The following is a 20,456-nucleotide window of genomic DNA, read 5'->3' as shown; positions in this document are numbered from 1 at the left end:
GGCATTCCAGTTATGCTGGCTTGTGCAGGGACATCAGCTGTTTCTCAATACATCAGTCCTATTACCTTTGTGATCAGCAAGTGTTCGGTCAGATGACATCAGTATTCCCTACTACAAGCCCAGATAATGTGATGCATACCTGTATGTACAATTCCAAGGGTGTTTTCATTTCACTGTTACACATTATACACTGTATGTCTGGGCTACTTTTCCCTGTGTACTGCTTGTCCATGCCATGTCCATCTTTCAGATGGTGACACATAGTACCACCATACATTTGCAATGACTTACTGCTAGAATGTATTATACTGGGGAGCATTGTCTTTGGCACTGCAGTTCTGAGGACTTGGCCTGTCATCGGCAGTAGAGGGCAATGGCCACCAGGTCAAACCTCAACATGCATACATACTGACCACTCTCACATAATATGAAACACATCAACCTAACACATGCATACCTGCATATTGTACAGATGCTACAATCTATCCTGCTACACTGGCCACCTCAGGTCATCTGTGCACCACTGATATTATACCTACACATACATGTTACTACATGTCTACATTGGATTGGAGGGGGAGCACACCTGACTGTTACTACATTTCTACATAGGATTGGGGGGAGCACACCTGACTGTTTCAACATGTCTACACTGGATTGGGGAGCACACCAGACTGTTACTACATTTCTAAATAGGATTGGGGGGCACACCTGACTGTTTCTACATTTCTACATAGGATTGCGGGGGGCACACCTGACTATTACTACATTTCTACTTAGGATTGGGGGGGGCACACCTGACTGTTTCTACATTTCTACACAGGATTGGGGGGTACACCTGACTATTTCTACATTTCTACATAGGATGGGGGGGCACACCTGACTGTTTCTACATTTCTACACAGGATGGGGGGGCACACCTGACTGTCTCTACATTTCTATATAGGATTTGGGGGGGCACACCTGATTGTTTCTACATTTCTACATAGGATTGGGGGGAGCACACCAGGTCTTAGGTTTGATTGACCTACATATCAGTTTCTGAATTCTTACCCTTCAGAACTAACATCCCACTGCCTGAGCTGATGTAGTCTGTCTGGGTAGGCCTGCGGGGGAGGTTACCCATAGCCATCATTCAGAGGCCTTAGCACAGCCTTTGTTTGTGTTTGTCTACACCTGTCCTGCTGGCTGAGACTGTTGTTGGATATGTGAACCTCCCTGACTGGCATGTGGTTGTCATATGGACACACATAGGTTCATACGTTCATAGGTTAGTACTAGGCTAACTACCCTTGCAAGCCATTGTAAGCCTAGCCAATTATCCCATATGAGACTCAAACCCTGCACCTTGTGTTTGTAAGGCAAACATCTTAACCATTAGGCCACCCTCCTAACCCCATGTGGCCCAGCACATTTCCTGCAGTGGGTTTTGTCAACATGTGTAGTACTGGCTACTTTGGTGACACCAGTATCTGTTAGAGATCACATACTGCAACTATAGATGTGTACTATCTGCTGGCATCCCATTCAGCCACCTGATTGCCTTGCATGCTCACATCCATACCGTAGATACAAGTAACAACACATACTACTCCATTCGGCAATTGGTAAGAAGAATGACTCACTTCATGGGTGTGCCAGTATTGAGGATGGTGCTGGAGGGCTGCCTATGTCGGATGCACATAGTACTCTCCCTATACATGGTTGAGCACAGGTAATGTCATGTTAGGCATCCCTTTTACTGTATGTGTGAGTCAGAAAGAGGTGTCATTCCCTGGGTCCCTCCTGTGTCAGTGTATGTGCTATGCGTTGCCTCTTTGCCAAGGCCAGGACATACTTGGCACGCCTTCTTCTGCCTACTGGGGAAGGCTTAGGTTGTTTCTTCTCCGAGTCACTCTGTGCCTGTGCAAGCCTTGGCAATAGTGGGGGGGCTGTGTGTTCCTGCCCCATGCTGTTCCTGCTGCAGCTGTTTCCGCAGGATCATATTGTGTAGCATGGCACATACGATGACAATTTATTTATTTATTTACATTTGTTGACCGGGAGTGTCCAACTGGATGCAGGTCCATTTTCAGCAGAGGCCCGGGGAGAAAAGCTCCACAGTTAAAATAAACAGACAGTAGTTACATTGGATTACATAGCGATTAACAATTTAACATAGCAATTACTTACAACATATTTACAGATGAAGAACATAGTACTTCAGTAGACAACTAGAATCTTTATCTGTGAAGTGCATAACAGACATTAACAAATGTTACAATAAGAAGTTCCTGCTGTATAATAAGTACTAGACTTATGAGCATCTGAGCTTGCTATAATCAAGGTAGTTAGTGGAGTGGAAAGAAAGGTAGTGGTTGGATGGGGTGGGTGATATTAGCGTGGGAGTTGCAAGGGCATAGCCAGCATGTTTTTAGGTGCACTTTTAGTAAAGTTTTGAAGTGGGTGCATGATGGTACTGAGGTAATTGTGGGTGGGAGGGAGTTCCATAATTTGGCTATGGTGCAAGAGAATAATGCTTCACCAGCAGAGTTATTGGCTTTAGTGATCTGCAGGTGATTTTTGTTGCTGGATCTTAGTGGTCTGGTGGTGGGATAGGGTTGGAGTAGATTCTGGAGGGATGGGACATTTAGTGGATGGTTTACTAGTTTGTGGGCGAGTGAGAGTTGATACCATTGAAGGAGGTGAGGGAGTTCAAGCCAGCCCAGTTCAGCAAGTGAGAGACAGTGGTGACTACGGTAGGATGCCCCTGTGGCGAATTTGGCAATTTTGTTGTAGCAGGTCTCTAGCTTGTTTAGATCACACTGCCTTAGGTTGGTATATATCTGAGAGGCATAAAGTAGGGTGGAGATAAAGTGGGAATTTGCTATTGAAATCTTTGCTGCTTTGGTGAGAAGTTGCTTATTTCTGTATAATGCTCCTAGTTTTTTGTGGACTTTTTTATGGTCATGGATATGTGAATGTCAAATTTTAGTTTATTGTCTATTTCCACTCCTAGCAATTTGGTGTGTTCAGTTGGGTATATGGTAGTGTTGTCTTTTGCTGTGATGTTAAAGTGAGAGTTGTTTTGAGTATGTTTGGTGGGTTGGAAGATGAGTAGTTTAGTTTTGTTTGGGTTGAGTATTAATTGGGCATCGGATAACCATGTTTCAACAGAGGAAAAGGCTTCCTGTGTGGCTTTTTGCAGTTTGGGTAGGGACTGGGCTGAGCAGATGATGGTTGATTCATCTGCGTATTGTATGAGTGTGCCATGTTTGGTGGCAGAGGCTAGATTATTGGTGAAAACAGAGAAGAGTAGGGGTCCAAGGATGGATCCTTGGTAAACCCCTATGGAGACAGGTAGTTGGGGAGATATGTCATTCTGCCATACAACGGATTGTTGGCGGTCAGACAGGTAACTCTGAAACCAATTGGTGACTGATTGAGAGAAGGATAGGTTATTGAGGACAGAGATAAGTTGTTTGTGTGGGACCATGTCAAATGCTTTAGATAGGTCTAGGAAAGTAGCAGAGGAGAGATAGCCATTGTTTTTATGCTGAAGGATAGTGTTAGTAAAGGAGAATAAGGCAGTGGTGGTGCTATGGTTTGGTCAGAAACCATGTTGAGTATTGAAAAGGAGGTTGTTAGTAAGGAGGTAGTCTGAGACCTGAGAGTGTATGCATCTCTCTAGTATTTTGGAGAGTGGAGAGAGAATAGCTATGGGGCGGTAATTGGTTAATTCTGTGGTGGGTCCGCCTTTGTGGAGGGGAATTATATGTGATACTTTCCACAGTGTGGGAATGTAACTTTTTGACAGCGATCAGTTAATCAAGATGAATACTGGGTAGGCCAGAGCATCAGCTGCGATTTGTAGGTATTCACTTGGGAGGTTGTCTGCTGCTAATTTGGTGGGCTTAAGTTTAGTTAAGAGTTTTTTTTTTATGTTGGAGGTAGGTACAGGAGAAAAAGAGAAGGCAGTGGGGAGATTACTAGTTGAAGGTGTGGGTTGGAGGGGAGGGGGGTTGTGTTGTTTAGCTAGTGGTAGTATGGTTTGTGTTGAATAAGGTAGTAATATTGTCTGAGGAGTGAGGATGTTAGGAGGAGGGGTACTGACTTTACCTGGGTGGAGGATGGAGTTTATGGAGGACCAGAATTGTTTGGGGCTGTGTTGTGATGAGTCTAGGGCAGACTGGTAGTAATGGAATTTGTTCTGTTTTATTAGCTTTTTGACTCTGTTGTGTAGTTCTAGGAATTTCTGTCTAGTTGAGGGGTTTTTGGTTTTGTGCCAGTGCTCCCTGGCTTTATCCCTGTTTTTCATTTCTGACTTAGTGGTTTTCTGTAGCCATGGGGAGGGTTGTGCTTTGGTTCTGGAAAGTCTTATGGGGGCATGGTAATTAATTAAGGATGCTCAGGAAGGTAGTATTAAAAAATTAAACTGTGTCATCAAGACTGAGGTACTTTAGAGGATGCCAGTTACATTCTTTGAGGGTTGAGATGAATGTGAATGGGTTAAAATTTAGTTTTTTATGTATTTGACTGTAGATGACAGGTTTAGCTTGGTATAGGTATTTCTGAGTAGGAATGTTGGGGAGTGATCACTGAGGCTATCTGATAAGCAGCCTGTTATATATGACTGGGGGCTCTTACTGACTAGTATCCAATCCAGGGTAGTATGCTTGCTTGAGTTTTTATTTATCCTGGATGGTGACTGGACTAGTTGGGTGAAGCCATGAAGGTTTACATGATGGGTTGAATGGTTGCCAGAACAGGATTGCCAGTCAATATTGAAATCACCTAAAATGATAGTTTCTTGGGGAAGATGGTGGGTAGACCAGCTGAAGAGGTTTTCTAGTGGAGGGATGTTTTGGCCAGGTGGTAAGTAGCATCCAATTATCTTGACGGTTTTGTTTTGTTTTATTTTGAGGTTGGTATATATTATTTCTTCATTGCCTATTTGTGGAGCTGATGATTTTAAGATCTGGATGTTTAGATGCTGTTTAAATATTATAGCTACACCACCTCCTTTCTTGTTTAGCCAGTCTACTTAGTATGCTGTAACCTGTAGGGAGTATTTGCTCACTGGTAATGTGAGGTTTTAGCCAGGTTTCTGTCAGGATGATTATATCTAGGGAGTACAAGTCTATGGTGGCATGGAGTTCATGGACTTTGTTGGATATACTTCTAATATTTAGGCTTAGTAGAAGGAAGTCACTTGGCTTTCTATTGGCTGTAATATGGGAGAAGTTGTGGTTTCTAGTCTGATTATGAGGATTGGGGTTGGAGATGGCAGGGCCAGGGTTGGGGTGGATGTCTCCACTTAGGGCTAGTTTTGATATGCATGAGGTTATTAGTTTTCTCAGTTTTTGAATGTGTTTGTTTATAAGGGAAACTTTATGATTGTGCTTTGTGGGTAATAGGTATGGTGGGAGGGTTACTATGTTAAGTTGTAGGGATGCTTTATGTCTGAGTAATATAGTTGGTAGAATATGTGGGGGGTGTATAGGGATGGTACTTGAGATGGTGGGAGGGGAGCTGAGTGAGGGTGAGACATGAGTGGTGGTGTGAGTAGTAGTACAGTGGTAGTGGTTGAGTGGGGGAATGATGGAGCTTTGGTAGGATGTAAGATATGCAAGGAGAATGCATGCAGTGAGCATAGATAAGGTATGCTTGTACATGTTAGTTGAGGAGGTGTGATAGTAGCGGGAAGATGGAGGAGGTAGTGTTGGGTTAGCACTGTGGTTGGCTATTGGAACGATGGAAGGAGTTTGTGAGTATAATAAAGGTGGGACCACTGGGGGCGGGAGGGAATAGGGGGCATGGTGGGGAGTGAAGCGGGTAGAGACCCTGTTAGTTGCTCTTATGAGGGGGCAGGAAACAATCAGGTAACAGAGTTAACTGATAAATGAACATATGATAGTGACAAGGGTGGTTGTAGTTTTAAAAATGGTGCCTGCCGCAGGTAATATTTATTAACTTTGGGATTGTCTTAGGGTAATAAACAGGGAAGGGGGAGGGGAGAACAAGGGTGTGAGCAGGCAGTTCTTTGTACTCCTGCTAATGAGCCAAAGCAAAGACAAGTTTGTGTTTAAGAAACAATCACAATTGACCAAGGACTGCTCTGAAACTGCAAGTCATTTCCTAACCATTTCTCAGGTGGAAAAACAGGATAACCTTGTATCAGTAGGCTACTGTGGTCTCAGTTTAAATTAACAAACACACAGTATTGATCAGTTATGGATACTATTTGCTAACAGAAGGGAATAAGAGAGAAAGTGGAATATGAGTGTGTGTGTGTGTGTGGGGGGGTGCTGCTTACAAGCCAAAGCAGAGTGCTCTCTAGGGGAAAATGAGTATTGGCTCAAACAGGTAGACACATACTCAAAGTTAACTTTAGTTGTTTGCAGACAGTTCAGACCCGGGCTACGCTTTTCTTATAAGAATGATAAAGGTGGTACTGCAGTTGAATACTTAAGAGTGGTGTTAGGTCTAGAAAAGAAGAGTACAGAGAGGGAGTAAGCACTTTTTAGATGGTAAAGATATATTATAAAGATTACAAAAAACAAACTGAGCAAATAGCTACTGCATGTAGGAAAATATATGTTGAACCAACTACTAGTATATGCAGATACTGAGCCAATTGGAAAAACATCTGTTAGAAGAAACCTCAGATAGTTATGCAGTCACGGATAAAAATATAGCGAGCAGCAGTCTGCCGTGGGTCTCTAATGTGATTCTATCCACCAGTAACAGCACAATTATATAGAAATAATTAGACATCAGTATGAGCTGTCTACACACATACACACAACACAATTACATGAATAACATTAGTGAACAAGGTGCAGCTAATTTGAGTACATGTAGCTGGGGAGTACTGCAAGCCTCCACCGGATGTGTCCAGGCACCGGAACTATGACTTGAGCATCTCAAACACATGCTGTATTATAATTCTGGTCTGTGCGTGTGCCTCATTATGGAGTTCTTGTTTGGGTGTGTGTGCATTTCTGATGGGTGTCATCAGCCATGGCTCCAGTGTGTAACCAGCATCCCCTACTAGGTGACCGTAAGGGATGTCCCCATTGGCAAATCTCTGGTACAGCTGTGTCAGATGCCAGATGTGGGAATCATGATAGCTTCCTGGGCAGCCAGCACATACATTCATTATTTTGCCCTGGGCATTGCACACAACCTGGCAGTTAATGGAGGGGAAGCCCTTGCGGTTGATGTAGACCATATGCCGCTCACTGGGTAGTGCTTTGATGCATATGTGCATGCAGTCTATAGCACCCATTACCTCAGGGTATTCTGCTATTTGGTGGAAGAGACGCATATTGCTGGCCAATGCCTCACGGGTGTTGAGGAAGTATATGTGCTCACCGGCATGTGCTAACATGGCATCCAGGAACTGGTGGCGTAACCTAGATACTGATGCCTGTGAGATCCCCATGAAATCCCCACTTGGCCTTTGTAAGGTTCCTGTGGCTAGTATTCTTAGGCCTACACATACCTTGGTATCCATTGGGATGGGTTCCCCTCTGTTAGTTCTGTGTGTCAAGCAATGCTGGCACAGCTCAACAATTTGCTGTAGGAGGTCCCTGTCCACCCTATAGTACTCCACTATCTCCAGCTCATGTAGCCCCTGGTAGGTTACCCTGGGTCTGTACACTCTTCTCCGTCTCCTCACTGTGGGTTGGTTGACAGCATTCTCATCCTCACCATCCTCAGCCTCTTCCACATGTTGATGTATGATAGCTATTGCAGCCCCTATCATTTTGTTGTTTTTGTTTGTTAACATTTCCCTGCTTGTATACATGGGTGGTGTAGAGTATGTGGGAAAAACCAGAGGGGAAGGTGTTTGCGTAGTTTATAGTAGTGTTCTGGGCTGGGCTGGTCTGCTGCCTATGTAGTTGGCTGATTCTGATACATTTCACCTGCCATATATGCTAGTTCTCCTTGATTAACTTCCTACTACTGTTTTCCCTTCCCATTGCCTTCCTGTTTAAGCCCAGGGGCGTGCCGCACAAACACAGTGCTCAAATGTGCACAGAGCTGCTATTTCCTGGTTTACTTTTTTTTCCCTTTAAAACACAGCGTGCGGCATGCACACCTGCTTAGGCAATGTAAAGAGTGCTAGGCAGCCTCAGACAGACCCCCCCCCCCCGCTTAGCTCTGCTAAGCTAAGGGAAAACCCGACCCACAGGGATCCAATCTGCTTACAGTATGCCTGACACAGCCCCCTATGATGTTAGCCAACTCCTAAGCTTGCACCAAGCTATTCCTGACCTTACACTGTTGGGTGCTGACTAGCATTGAGGGGAAATCTGAAATTCAGTATCATTCCCCTCATTTGCATAGGATTACCTGCTAATGCATAGTTACAGGTCCCACCCTGAACCCCTCCCCCTTAGCAACCGCTATTCACTGGCCATGTTGTCTTCTGCCTACCATTGAGTATAATGGCAAAATAGTGATTTTGGTTAGAATGCTTATTTTAGTTTTTTTTTTTCGCCCAATCTCATTTGCGCGCCACGGCCCTATGCTTAAACAGCCGAAATTGGCTAAAAAAAATAAAAGTTATTTTTGTTTTTATTTTTGCAACAGTTTTTCATGCCAATGGCCATATATTTGGCCATTGGCATGCTTTCAACATAATATACACCCTTTATTTGGAGCTGTCATGGCTCCGTTTTGTAGTTTGCAGAAATGTACCTGGTTACTAACCAAGTACATTTCTGCACACTACACTAGTCCTGCATGGCCAGCTGACAGCTTCCTGGATCACAAATTCACCTCATTTGCATGGTTTTCACCTGCAAATGGGGTAATTTGCATACAGGAGCTGAGTCTGTGCAAGACTAATGCAGGAGCACTCGTGCAAGTCCCTGCAGCTTATTCCTGGATCGCACGGCAGACATATTGCCTGCTGGAGCGCCTGCACTAGTCCTGCACACCATGCAGGGCTTGCTGAATCTGGGGGAAACTCTATTACTAGTATCAGGAGAATGCAGGGTAGTACCTTTATGAAAGGAACACCATATCTGAAAATGTCAAGCAAACAGATATAGTCTTTCCACTTTTTCTATGGTACACCAGCAGAATAAAAGAGCATATGTTTCCTGATTTCTTTGGATTAATTACTACATGAGGAGTTTACAAACATCAGTATAATAACATTCAGAAAACCTAGCTACTTACTGAACTAGAGAAACATCACCTGCCTGCAACATCAGTGATTTAGGTTGAGGAATATACGCAGGCATTTGGAGGGTTAGAGTTGGCTAACATTGGGCTCGTGTCCATTTGCAGCATTCCACATTGGGATAGAATTAGGAGGCAACTACTATGTGTGTGAGATCTGCCAGAGAAGCCTGATAATATAGTTCTAAGATCAAGTACCTTAGAGATGGTTACAGAGCAGTAATGCTAGGATACACTCAGGAATGTGCACACCAGCATTGCCTAACATTTTGCATAACCCACCACTATACAAAGTTTGCAAAGTTAAATGGGATCAAAACAGCAGTGACTCACAGTTATCCAACCAGGGATAGACTCCAAGGATAAGGAGGTCTTTCTCCCACTCTGTAGACACTGGACAGGTGTCAGTGAGAGCCCTTATACAGAAAAGGATGTGATAGTGCTGGATTGAGTACAAACGGAGATAAGCAGAACATATGAGTGTATGATGTTAGTAACTGGTGCTTCCCCTCCTTCCAATCAGAGAATAGACTTTTATTTTGCTCATCAACCTTGTGTTGAGAGGTGCCAGACAGGAGTACAAGCCGGCAAATAAGCCAGCTACAACTCTTGCTGAAAATAATCAAAAACAAAACACGTATTCATCCACTATAGCAGGAAATAAAGAAACAAACTTGTTTTATTGAAATCAAACTTATTTTTTTTTTTATTTTCCATTTACTTTTTTTTTTAATTTCCATTTTTTTTTTTTAGCTGACAGTGGCAGATTAAGTACACTTTGGACCCTGGGCTGTTCTCAATCTATGGGCCCGCTAACATTTATTATATAGGACCATACACTAACACAAAATACCAACAAGCATGTTAAAGTTTAAAATACAATAAGCGTCATAGGTAAGCACCCAAGGAAAGGAGAGGTAAAGCAGAAAATTGTTAGCATAATAGTACTATAGCAAGTCCTGCCTCTGAATAACATCTTTGACAGAGAGTATGTACATTGTGAATAAGTGTGAATTAATGTATCAGAAATGAAGCCCTGTGGAACACCACAAAGTTTAGGGTAGTTCAAGGAAAGATTAGTCCTAGAGGCAACTCCCTTGTAACTCCCTGCATTCTTGTTGTTAGCCTACATGGCCACAATGCACTCATTCACATTTAGCAATCGTAGAACTCCACACTTCTAGCCTCCTACAAAGACTCCTAGATTCTAGCACATTGTTTCTGAAAAATCAGATAAAAAAATCATAATAAACCAAACAGAAATAAATTGTGAAAAGTAAATGTCATTTTAAAAAGTGCAAACATCAGTGTTGTTCAATAAAAGCTTGTTAGCAAAAACAGATAACAATGTCTTTCAGCTTTTCCCAGTTAGGGGTCGCCACAGCAGATCACTGGTTTGCTAATGATTGGCAGTAGATTTTTACGGTGCCAAGGTGCCAGCCCGATGCCCAACCTTCAAAGAAGGCACACCTATTCACGCACACACCTACCTGCATGTCTTTATCATTTACGCAGCCGCAGGGTGGACATGCAGACTCCGCACAGAAGGAACTCCGGCTGAGAATCGAACCGAAGAACCTCTTGCTGTGATAATATGTTCAAAATCATTATATCAATATTACTTTACTTCCCATATTTGTGATACTCTCTAGTATTTAGTAATGCTGATACAGTTATAGCACTTACATTCCGTATTATGCACCAATGGCACTTTTTATGTCTTTGTATGATAGCTCCTGTTTATTCTATTTGAATGAATTTCATTTTTTTGAGCAGTGTCCTTTCTATAAAGTTTTCTAGAATTTTGTACGTGCACTACTTCTTAGAGCTCATCTCTCTAGGCCTCCACTGTAACTGGGCAATATAACCCAGTCATACTTTCATGGTAAACAAAAACAAGCCAGCAAGTAGTTACATGCATTACAACGGAAGAAGGAAATAATATTTTCTCTACATTGTCAGAATCTTTTCATATCTAGAAACTGTGCTCCCCAGGACCCATAGTATCAGTATTGCATTTATTCAGCCAGACGTGCTTTTATATTACTGCAAGCAATTATTTTCTGGGTGCATGTTTTGAGAAATGTACAGAAATATGAGTAATTATGCCTGCATGCAGTATGATGATAGCTACTTATACCATGCAGGCAAAACTCCCTTGCATACCTTACTTTAAAGTACAAATCATGCCTGCTTGCTGGAAGAAACCAATACCATTTTGATGTACTAACCCTAAAATTAACACCATAATCCTGCAACCCCTTCCATAGTTATAAAACTCCATCTACAGCCCTAATCCTAAACCCCCTGTCAAACACAAAAACTCCATCCATTGCCCGTAATACAAACACCATAAAGAACAATGATAGTCTAACCCAACCGTCCCAAATTGAATCAAACAACAGTAAAATAAATCACCTATGTATGATGTGCACACCACCCATTTTACCTCATAAGTGTCATGCTGTTGTCCCTGACGGCATAACTGACAGTTATGCTACTTTTGTAGAGTCACCTGCATTCTGTAAGAAATCATGGTCATGTACAATTAACAACAGAAACACGTAATACCTCCCAAGCAGTACAATGTACAGGGAAGATACCACTGACAGCTCCAACAAAAACACTTAATACCTCCCAAGCAGTACAATGTACAGGGAAGCTACCACTGACAGCTTTCTTCATCATCCAAAGTTTCATTTAATACGTTCAACAATTTAAGTCATTTGGCCTTGACAATATCAATGAAAACAACATATCTTCATCATTAAGAGCTAACAAAGTATCTAGTCTACTGCATTACAGATTGACGGTTATGGCATATTTTCTATCATCCATCAAGATATTTCACATGATGCCTCTCAACATGAAGCTCACTCTACAAATATAAATATATATACAAAAAATACATATAAACAGTCATTTAACTTTCCACTGCAGTGCATTCTAGACAGTCTTTAATGTCTTTTGATTTCTTAGATTTTCTCCAATAGATAATGTGCCCACCATTAAATGAAATGTTGGGATGATATGTTGGACAAGCCACGCTGCTTCGCAAGGGATGGCTTACACCTGTCACCACTGGGCTTCCGGATATTGGCTAAGGCTCTTGCCACCCCCATAGTGCCTTTTTTAGGCAAGGCTCAAAAGACAAACCCACCTCCTTAGAAAACAAAAATGGAAAAAAACTAAGGGTAATGCTGCTCAACGCCAGAAGTCTAAATCTCAAGATGCAGGCACTTGATGCACTCCTCAGCATCGAGAACATCGACGTCTGTGCAGTAACTGAAACCTGGTTCAAGGCTCCTGAGAGCACCCCAGCTACCAGGCTATACCTCGTATCATGCTTTTCGCCCCAAAACCGGGCGAACCACAAAGGAGGAGTGTCCATATTCATAAAGGACACCCACACCTCCAGGTTAGTAGCAACATATGAAGCATCAGAGACCATACAGGTGCAACTAACCATAGGCAAAACTGCTATACAACTGGTAGCATGTTACAGACCACCCTCCCAATCTCAAGAACCCCACTCAGCCTTCCTGAAGACATTGGAGGATATGAATGTATCACAAAATACCATCATACTGGGAAACTTCAACTACCCAAACATAGATTGGGTACATTATTCTAGCCCTAATACCCTAGCCCAGAGGTTCCTGGAATTCATAAATTCAAATGCACTGGAACAACTAGTCACCTCTCCCACTAGGGGAGATAATATACTGGACCTGATCATCACAAACATGGGGACAAAATGCTCCACACCGGAAGTATACCCCTCACTAGTGAGATCTGACCACAAACTAATCACCCTGGATATACATATCCCACCTCCACCCCCAGCACAAAAGACCACAGTGAAAAACTTCTCAAAAGCAGACTTCATTCTTCTTAAGACTGAGATGGTATCCTTTAAGCCCACTGTGCCAGTGGATACCACATCCCACAATGCGAATCCTTCACAAATGCTTTCTATGGACATCTCCAAGAATGCATGGATCATGCAATCCCAAACAAATCCAAGTCCCTCTCCACCAAATGTAAGCGTCCTGTCTGGTGGACCTCAGCCATAAACAAATTGTATAACAAAGAAGGAAGCTACTGCGTCAGAGCGAAATCCCATGAAGGGAAGACATCGCTGATCAACATTAGCAGAAAACTACGTTCTCTCATAAAAACATCCAAGGCAAACTTTGAGAGAAAAATCGCTAAGGACACTAAAGATAACCACAAAGCCTTCTTCAGCTATGTTAGAAACCTGGGCAGAAACCCTCAGATATGCTCAGAGTTGGTTCACAACAACAAAAAATACACTGAACCCACAGATATTGCTAACATTCTGGCTGACAGGTTCAGTGCAAATTTCTCGCCTCCTTCACCCCCAAAAGAAGAAATACTTATCCCAGCTGAATGTAATCTCCCTGTCATCTTAGATGTCCAAGTGAGAACCGCCCTAAACAAAGCAAAAAACACAGCATCAATGGGACCTGACGGTATCCCGGGGTGCGTGTTACGTGAACTCCAAGAAGAGCTAAACCCACACATAAAAATGCTATTTAACCTTAACCTTACTTCGGGATATGTACCTGAACACTGGCGTACAGCAACAGTGGTCCCACTCCACAAGGGGGGTGCCTCTACAGACCCTGGAAACTACCACCCCATAAGCTTGACTAGCCTGGTCTGCAAAGGTATGGAAAGAATCATTATGGAACTCATAAACGGAGACATAGGGGACCTACAGACGCTTGACCCCACCCAGTTCGACTTTGTAAAGGGCAGATCCTGCCTTTTAAACCTGGTTGACTTTTTCGAAACAGTCACTAGAGCCATTGATGAGGACAAAGCAGTCCATACAGCATACCTGGACTTGGCTAAGGCCTTCAACACAATACCCCACTCAGGCATCATAGATAAGCTAAACAGCTTAAAAGTAAACCCTTATGTCACTAGATGGGTTGCAAACTGGCTAAAGGACAGAACCCATAAAGTTAAAATCGCTGGAGCAATGTCAGACTCAAAGCCAGTCACAAGTGGTGTCCCACAGGGATCTGTCCTGGGACCCCTCTTGTTCGGCATTTATTTCTCAGATGTTAAAGCAAACATGGGAGGGCTGTGGCTGACAAAGTTCGCAGATGACTGCAAACTAGGCGCCATAGTCGATACACCAGCAGATACACACATCCTACAAAAGGCCTCACTGAAACGGACAACTGGTGCCGTAGTCACGGCCTTAAACTAAATGCCAAAAATGTATAGTCATGCCTTTTCGAAAAACAAAGTACCCACAAATTATCACATAGACAGCAACCCACTGAGTACAGAAAAAGTAATCAGAGACCTAGGGACCCAAGTAGACAGCGACCTCTCATTTGACACCCACGTTGCCAAAGTGGTTAGAAAAACATTCTACCTTGCACACCTCATCATGAAGGGTTTCACATCCAGATCCAAGGATGTCATTGTACCCCTATATTCCTCCCTCATCAGACCCATGATTGAGTACAATGCCCCATTTGGTATGTACCTCACCCGGCACTTGCAACAGCTGGAGAGACCACAAAAGTACCTCACCAAAAGGATCAAGGGTCTCCAACATATGTCTTATTCTGCCAGACTAAAGAAACTTCAGCTCTATTCAGTAGCATACCGCCTGCTCAGAGGTGATCTCTGCCTGACGTACAGGGCCATGTCCAATCAGGATCTGATGGACATGCTCCACCTCAAAAGATCCAGATCTATCAGGACCATGAGAGCTAAAGACTTAAACCTCGGCACAAGTATGAATAGGACATGCTGGAGGGATAGATTCATAACCCAGAGGCTTCCCATGCTTTGGAACAGGATCCCAGTTCGTATTAGGCAGAGCCCCTCACTGACTCTCTTCAAGAGAAATCTTGATGAGTGGATGGGAGATCGTAAGTTTACCCCAGGGGTCACATCTGTGTCACTGCTAGACAGGGGCACAGTAAACTAATTCTATTATATAAGGGGACCTTCACTGTGTCACTACTAGACAGAGGCACAGTATTCTAGATTTATTCTGTACATTTTTGTACCACTTCATGGGGTGGCAAAAGCCACATCACTATGGCTAGGCTTACAAATGCCCTAGGGCAGATAGCCTAGTACTATACTATGAAACTATGAAACTATGAAAAGTTACTCATTTAAAGATGCCATCTCATGAGATAATACAAGGAACTCTGGGTATTACTCTAACAAAAAAGCCCCGGGTGAATGAATAACCGCAAACTAAAATAAAAAAAAATAATCCACTGGTAAAGGCAAATAAGGAAGAAGGACATTACTTCAGTGGTTTTTATTTTTCCATAAATGCCATTATTAAAAGGGTATACCATAAAACTCCAATAAAAAACCGTCAGCTGAATGAAAAACCTGAAACTAAAATAAAAAAAAAATCATCCACTGGTAAAGCAATAAAACCATTGAAGTAATGACCTTCTTCTTTATTTGCCTTTACCAGTAGATGATTTTCTTATTTTAATACAGCAAAAAAAAAAAAAAGAAAGAAAAAAAACAATTGTAGCTGTATTTGTGAATGAATTAAAAGGAAATGAATTTGTTAATAGTCAACTTTAACAACTTTAATATTTTTGTTTACTAATTATTTTGGCATGCTAGTAGTGTCAGTAGCACACTAGACTTTGGTGCTGGTCTATCAGAAGGCTGTGGGTTCTATTCCCACCACAGGTATTAAGATTTATTTTACATTACTGACACTGTAGTTCAGCATGGGGGTGTCACTCTTGAGCGTGTCATCCTTTGGATGAAACATTAAATTGAGACCTTATCTATTTGAATTTGTGGCAGCTCAAATGGATATAAAAGATCCTATGGTACTTATTGAAAAGAGTCAGAGAAGTTCCCTAGTGTCCCAGCCAAATTTCCTCTAGTCAATATGAATACCACCTCAGGCCTCCCCTGAAAGCATACTGTGGGTTGGTAGTGGTATAATGGTCAAATGTTTGCCTCACAGATGCAAAGTACAGGGTTTGATTCTTACCTTTGAAAGAGAAATTGGTTAGGCTTAAAATGACCCACAAGGGCAGCTAACCTAGTGTGAACCTATAACCTATATCGATACTGGCCTAGTGGGACTAACCTAGTCAACAAAGAGTAAATAGATAAAATACATTTGTTCCCCTGGGCATATCTTTCAACTATGCATGATTTTGCCTCACACTTTTGGCCTGTCCTTACTAAATGTTTTGATCTTCTGGTAAATTACTGAGGATTACAATTAATCAGTAATGCCAGATGTTAGTCTTCATACCTCTAAATGCATGTTTATGCAAAAATCGTTGTTCTATTACCTTTTTATATACTAACTTTTTTAAGTGAATTAGAGTGTTATTTAAAAAAAATTGCCACTAATGTTGGGCCTTTGTAATGCCATTATTTTTTATCTTAACCGGAATTCTTGAGCAAAGAAGTTAGGTTACCATTGTGTCTTACGACTATTTTGCTGGACAGCAAGGCCGATTCTGTTTTTCTCTCAGTGCTCTGTTCCCCTGTTCTTGATACCAGAAAGAATTGAATAGGTGAGGGGTCATGGCTTTTTTCTTAATATTAGCAGCAAAAAGCAGTATCTCATCTTGCTTCTGCTCCTAGAACTTCACCATTGTATGCTAACAAGACAGTTTACTGTTTTTTTTTAGTTTTTGAACTTTTTGGCTTGACTATCTGTTTATTGGCTGACAAGCCAACCAATCAAAACTCTGTGCCACTGAAGGGGATGATGGTAGTTATGGCAGTATCAGTGATCAAGCAATTATGTATTCATTATGTCTTAAGATTCCCTGGCTATGATATAGCATCATACGCATGCTGGGAGTCTCAGGAGCAGCAAACAGAAACACATTCAGTAACACTTGTTTCACTGAGAGATTTGAGCAGCTCCTGGTAAAATCAAGGGCCCATATGACAAGTCTGTGAACAGTGGTGGGGGCACTCACTTGCCCCCTTGCCCTATGATTCTGTCACCCTTTGGCCACTTTCACTACAACTTAGCCTTGCAAAGTGTCATGTGGTCTTACTTGAAATGCAGCCACGTAACAAAATTACCTCACATTTTTGAGATTGTATATTCTAATGTAGTATGCAAAAGGTTTTGTAGCAGATAATTTTTTTTTGCTATTTCCTTTCAGATGGCATTAAGCACTAGTTTATACCTGTATAATGTCCTGTTCCAATTAAGCTTTCTAAAGGTACTGCATTTTAACCATGTGAATTGGGAATAAAGGGATTCTGTAAATTCTTTAACATTGATTAACTGACTGCTCAGATAAAGCATCTCCTACTTCATTACCCCACCACCACACAGACCCTAATTCAACTATCAGCAGAGACACTTGGGTACTACAAGACTAAATCCCAGTTATCATAACCATTGCCTAATTGTCTTATTGATACAACCATTCACATGTATGTATATTCATATTGTAAGAGGAATGGACAATGCTTTTTATCCATTCCTGTGACAGCAAATCGCTTTGAAAGGTATTCCTTACTTTGCCTTGCTGAAACAGACTACAGCAACAGTCACTAGGTTCATAGGTTCATACTAGGCTAACTATCCTTGTGGGCCATTTTAAGCCTAGCCAATTACCCCATGTGAGAATCAAACCATGTACCTTGTGTCTTCAAGGTAAACACCTTAACCATCATGCCAACCTCCCACCCCTATTCAAGTTTGCAAACAAAAGTGTACTTAAATGATTTTTAAAGAGGTTGTTGTAGAAACGTAATACAAATGGGTCTTAAGTGTCCTTAAACAATTTAAACCTTTATAAAGTACAGTTTCAATGCTTGGTTGTAGTGACATTTGGTATTGTTTCATTCTTTCCTCTTTCTAGATAGCCATGGTTGTATTTTACTGGCTGTGTGATAATGTATTTAATGTCCAGCAGTTAAACAGGCAATTTAGCACAGCAAACAAAGACCATGAGCTGCTAATAAGCTTTATCAGGTGGACCAGGATTTGATTTATTCTGTGGTCATTTGCCTCCTGTGTGATTCTGAGAAAGTAACTTAAGCAGACAATGATCCCAAGTCAACATAAAGAAGAGGCTTTTGGGGTTATCCAGTTAATAAATGTATAAAATAAAACAAGGCCTGACAAGTGACATATTGCAGTTTACCTGGGTTGCCAGGAGAAAATGCATTTTAAATTAAATCATTCTATTATAAGGAGTAACATGCATTCAGCAGACTGCATGCAGATCTGAATTCTGATATTCATCTAAGGCTATGCTTGTAAGGGCCTCAGGGCCAATAGCCTAGTAACTTCCTATGATCCTATGATCCTAAGTGACATGTTAAAGTTTGTTTGCAGACTAATTAGGTTGTATGCTTTGATATCTCTTGCAGACAATTTCTCGGTGTGATATTATGCTGTTGATGGAGATTAAGGATTCTTCCAATAAAGCATTTCCTTATCTGATGGACCAGCTGAACAGGTATGCAATTCTGTCATGAAACACAGCATTTACAGTCTGTTATAGTGCCATACTATCAATATATGGAAAATAAATGCCATTCATACATTAAACAGAGGGAGATTAAATTATTTACTGGAAGGATTATTACTTTTGGATTTGCCATAATTATATAGTTACAACTTTAAAGAAGAGTTTGTATGAAATTCTGCTAGCCTACTCAGTGCTAGCAAAACCTCTTGTTATAAAGCATGAAATACCAACCCAAGTGGTAAAGCTTCAACACAGACAGCATCAAATGAAATGGCACATACAGCATGCAGAATTATATGTTTTTGTTGCTGAATCATTTTTTCTTCAGTCACAAATCACTGAAAAAGTTCAATGAAAACACATTTCACTGATAACTCAGTTCATTGACTCACATTTCATAAAAAACTTAATGTAAGTTAAGTGTAACTCAGAGTGTTATTTTTTCAGGGGGAATATCCCATGCAGCCCACATGTAGGAGGCTTTGCCCCTACCCCAGTCCTCAAATATACTAACTTCATGGTTGCACAATTGTGAAGGAAAGATAGAAAACACACACACAGTGAATCAGTGCCAGTGTACAAACACAAACCATACCTCAGTGCCTATCTATGGGCTTCTACAATTGTCTATGAGTTGTGAGTCAATGAGATGTGATTTCAATGAAATGTTTTTTTCATTAAATTTCTTTCAGTAATCTCTGATTCAATGAAATGAGATGCCCTCTAGCATCCTCAACTGCTGTGCCTTCACTGCCGGGATTTCTGTGCTATAGAGAAAAAAAATGATCATTTCACTGCTTTTTGGGCCTTACTTTTCAGCTTGCTTGGCATTCTGCTGTCACACCCTAGCCCTGATGCTCCATGCATGCTGGCTGAAGCACCTTTGATCATAACTCTGAACTCGTCATTCAGATGTCTCTTCTCCTCAGCCACCTTCCCAGATACTCAAAGCTGTTAACCTTTTCCACTGTTTTCCCTTTTACCTCTGTGTTCAGCTTCTTCTTATTTCCGCTATTTGCTGCCATGACAGCTGCCTTGTCTGTACTTAGTTTCATTCAATGTGCCTTCTGTTTTTTATGTCAGCCCCCTATCATTTGTTGAAGTTCTTGCTTAGAGTCTGCTTGTAATGCCACATCATCTGCATATGTGAACGTTTTTGCTATGTCCACTCTGACCTGATTGCTAATGTAAACTATCACCAGAATGAACAGCAGTGGACTCAGAACTGAGCCATGACACCCCCACCCCCACTCCCTCTGGGACCCCTTCTGTAAGGCTAAACACTATTTGTATTTATGTCATTGGGTGTCATTGTACACAACCCACACTAATTCTACTAGTGTTTCCAGAACTTTTGAACCATCACAAGACTGCCCAAATTAGCATTCTAGGCACCTTGTTAAATGCTTTCTCCAAGTCTAGGGCTACCTAATTGGACTCTTTCCATGTCTCAGCTTCTTCTCTTCACTGTCTGTCTCACTGTAAACTTTGGGTCAGCTATGCTGCATCCTGATATGAACTTGAATGTCTCATCTCTCATCTTACTTTCTACTACTCTGTGAATTTATTTATCAGTCACTCTCCGGCACTTTCATGCAGTGTGACAGGAGTTTGATAGGCCTGTACTGTCTACACTGTGAATGCCTTTTTGGAAAACATTGAGATATTTATTGGTTTTATACTTTCCCTCCAAGAAAAACATACCTTCTTCCTCAATAGTATCATAACATGCTAATATAAGAAGTCAGAAAATGCTGAACAGCACAAAATAAACGCGCGTGC

General features: G+C 41.7%; 1 protein-coding gene across 1 annotated transcript in view; it reads left to right on the top strand.

Moving 5' to 3' along the window:
- Positions 1-20,456, top strand: part of DNASE1L3 (deoxyribonuclease 1 like 3) — a 545,096-nt gene that overhangs the window by 163,768 nt on the left and 360,872 nt on the right. Inside the window, exon 2 of the mRNA XM_044078792.1 lies at positions 18,574-18,662. Within this exon, the coding sequence (XP_043934727.1) occupies positions 18,574-18,662 (89 nt within the window). The remainder of the gene's footprint in view (positions 1-18,573; positions 18,663-20,456) is intronic.

Source organism: Protopterus annectens, chromosome 7.part1 (genome assembly GCF_019279795.1).
Source record: "Protopterus annectens isolate FY-2018-M chromosome 7.part1, PAN1.0, whole genome shotgun sequence".
In the NCBI taxonomy this organism is placed as follows: Eukaryota; Metazoa; Chordata; order Ceratodontiformes; family Protopteridae; genus Protopterus; species Protopterus annectens.
This window is presented reverse-complemented; position numbering and strand designations above follow the sequence as displayed.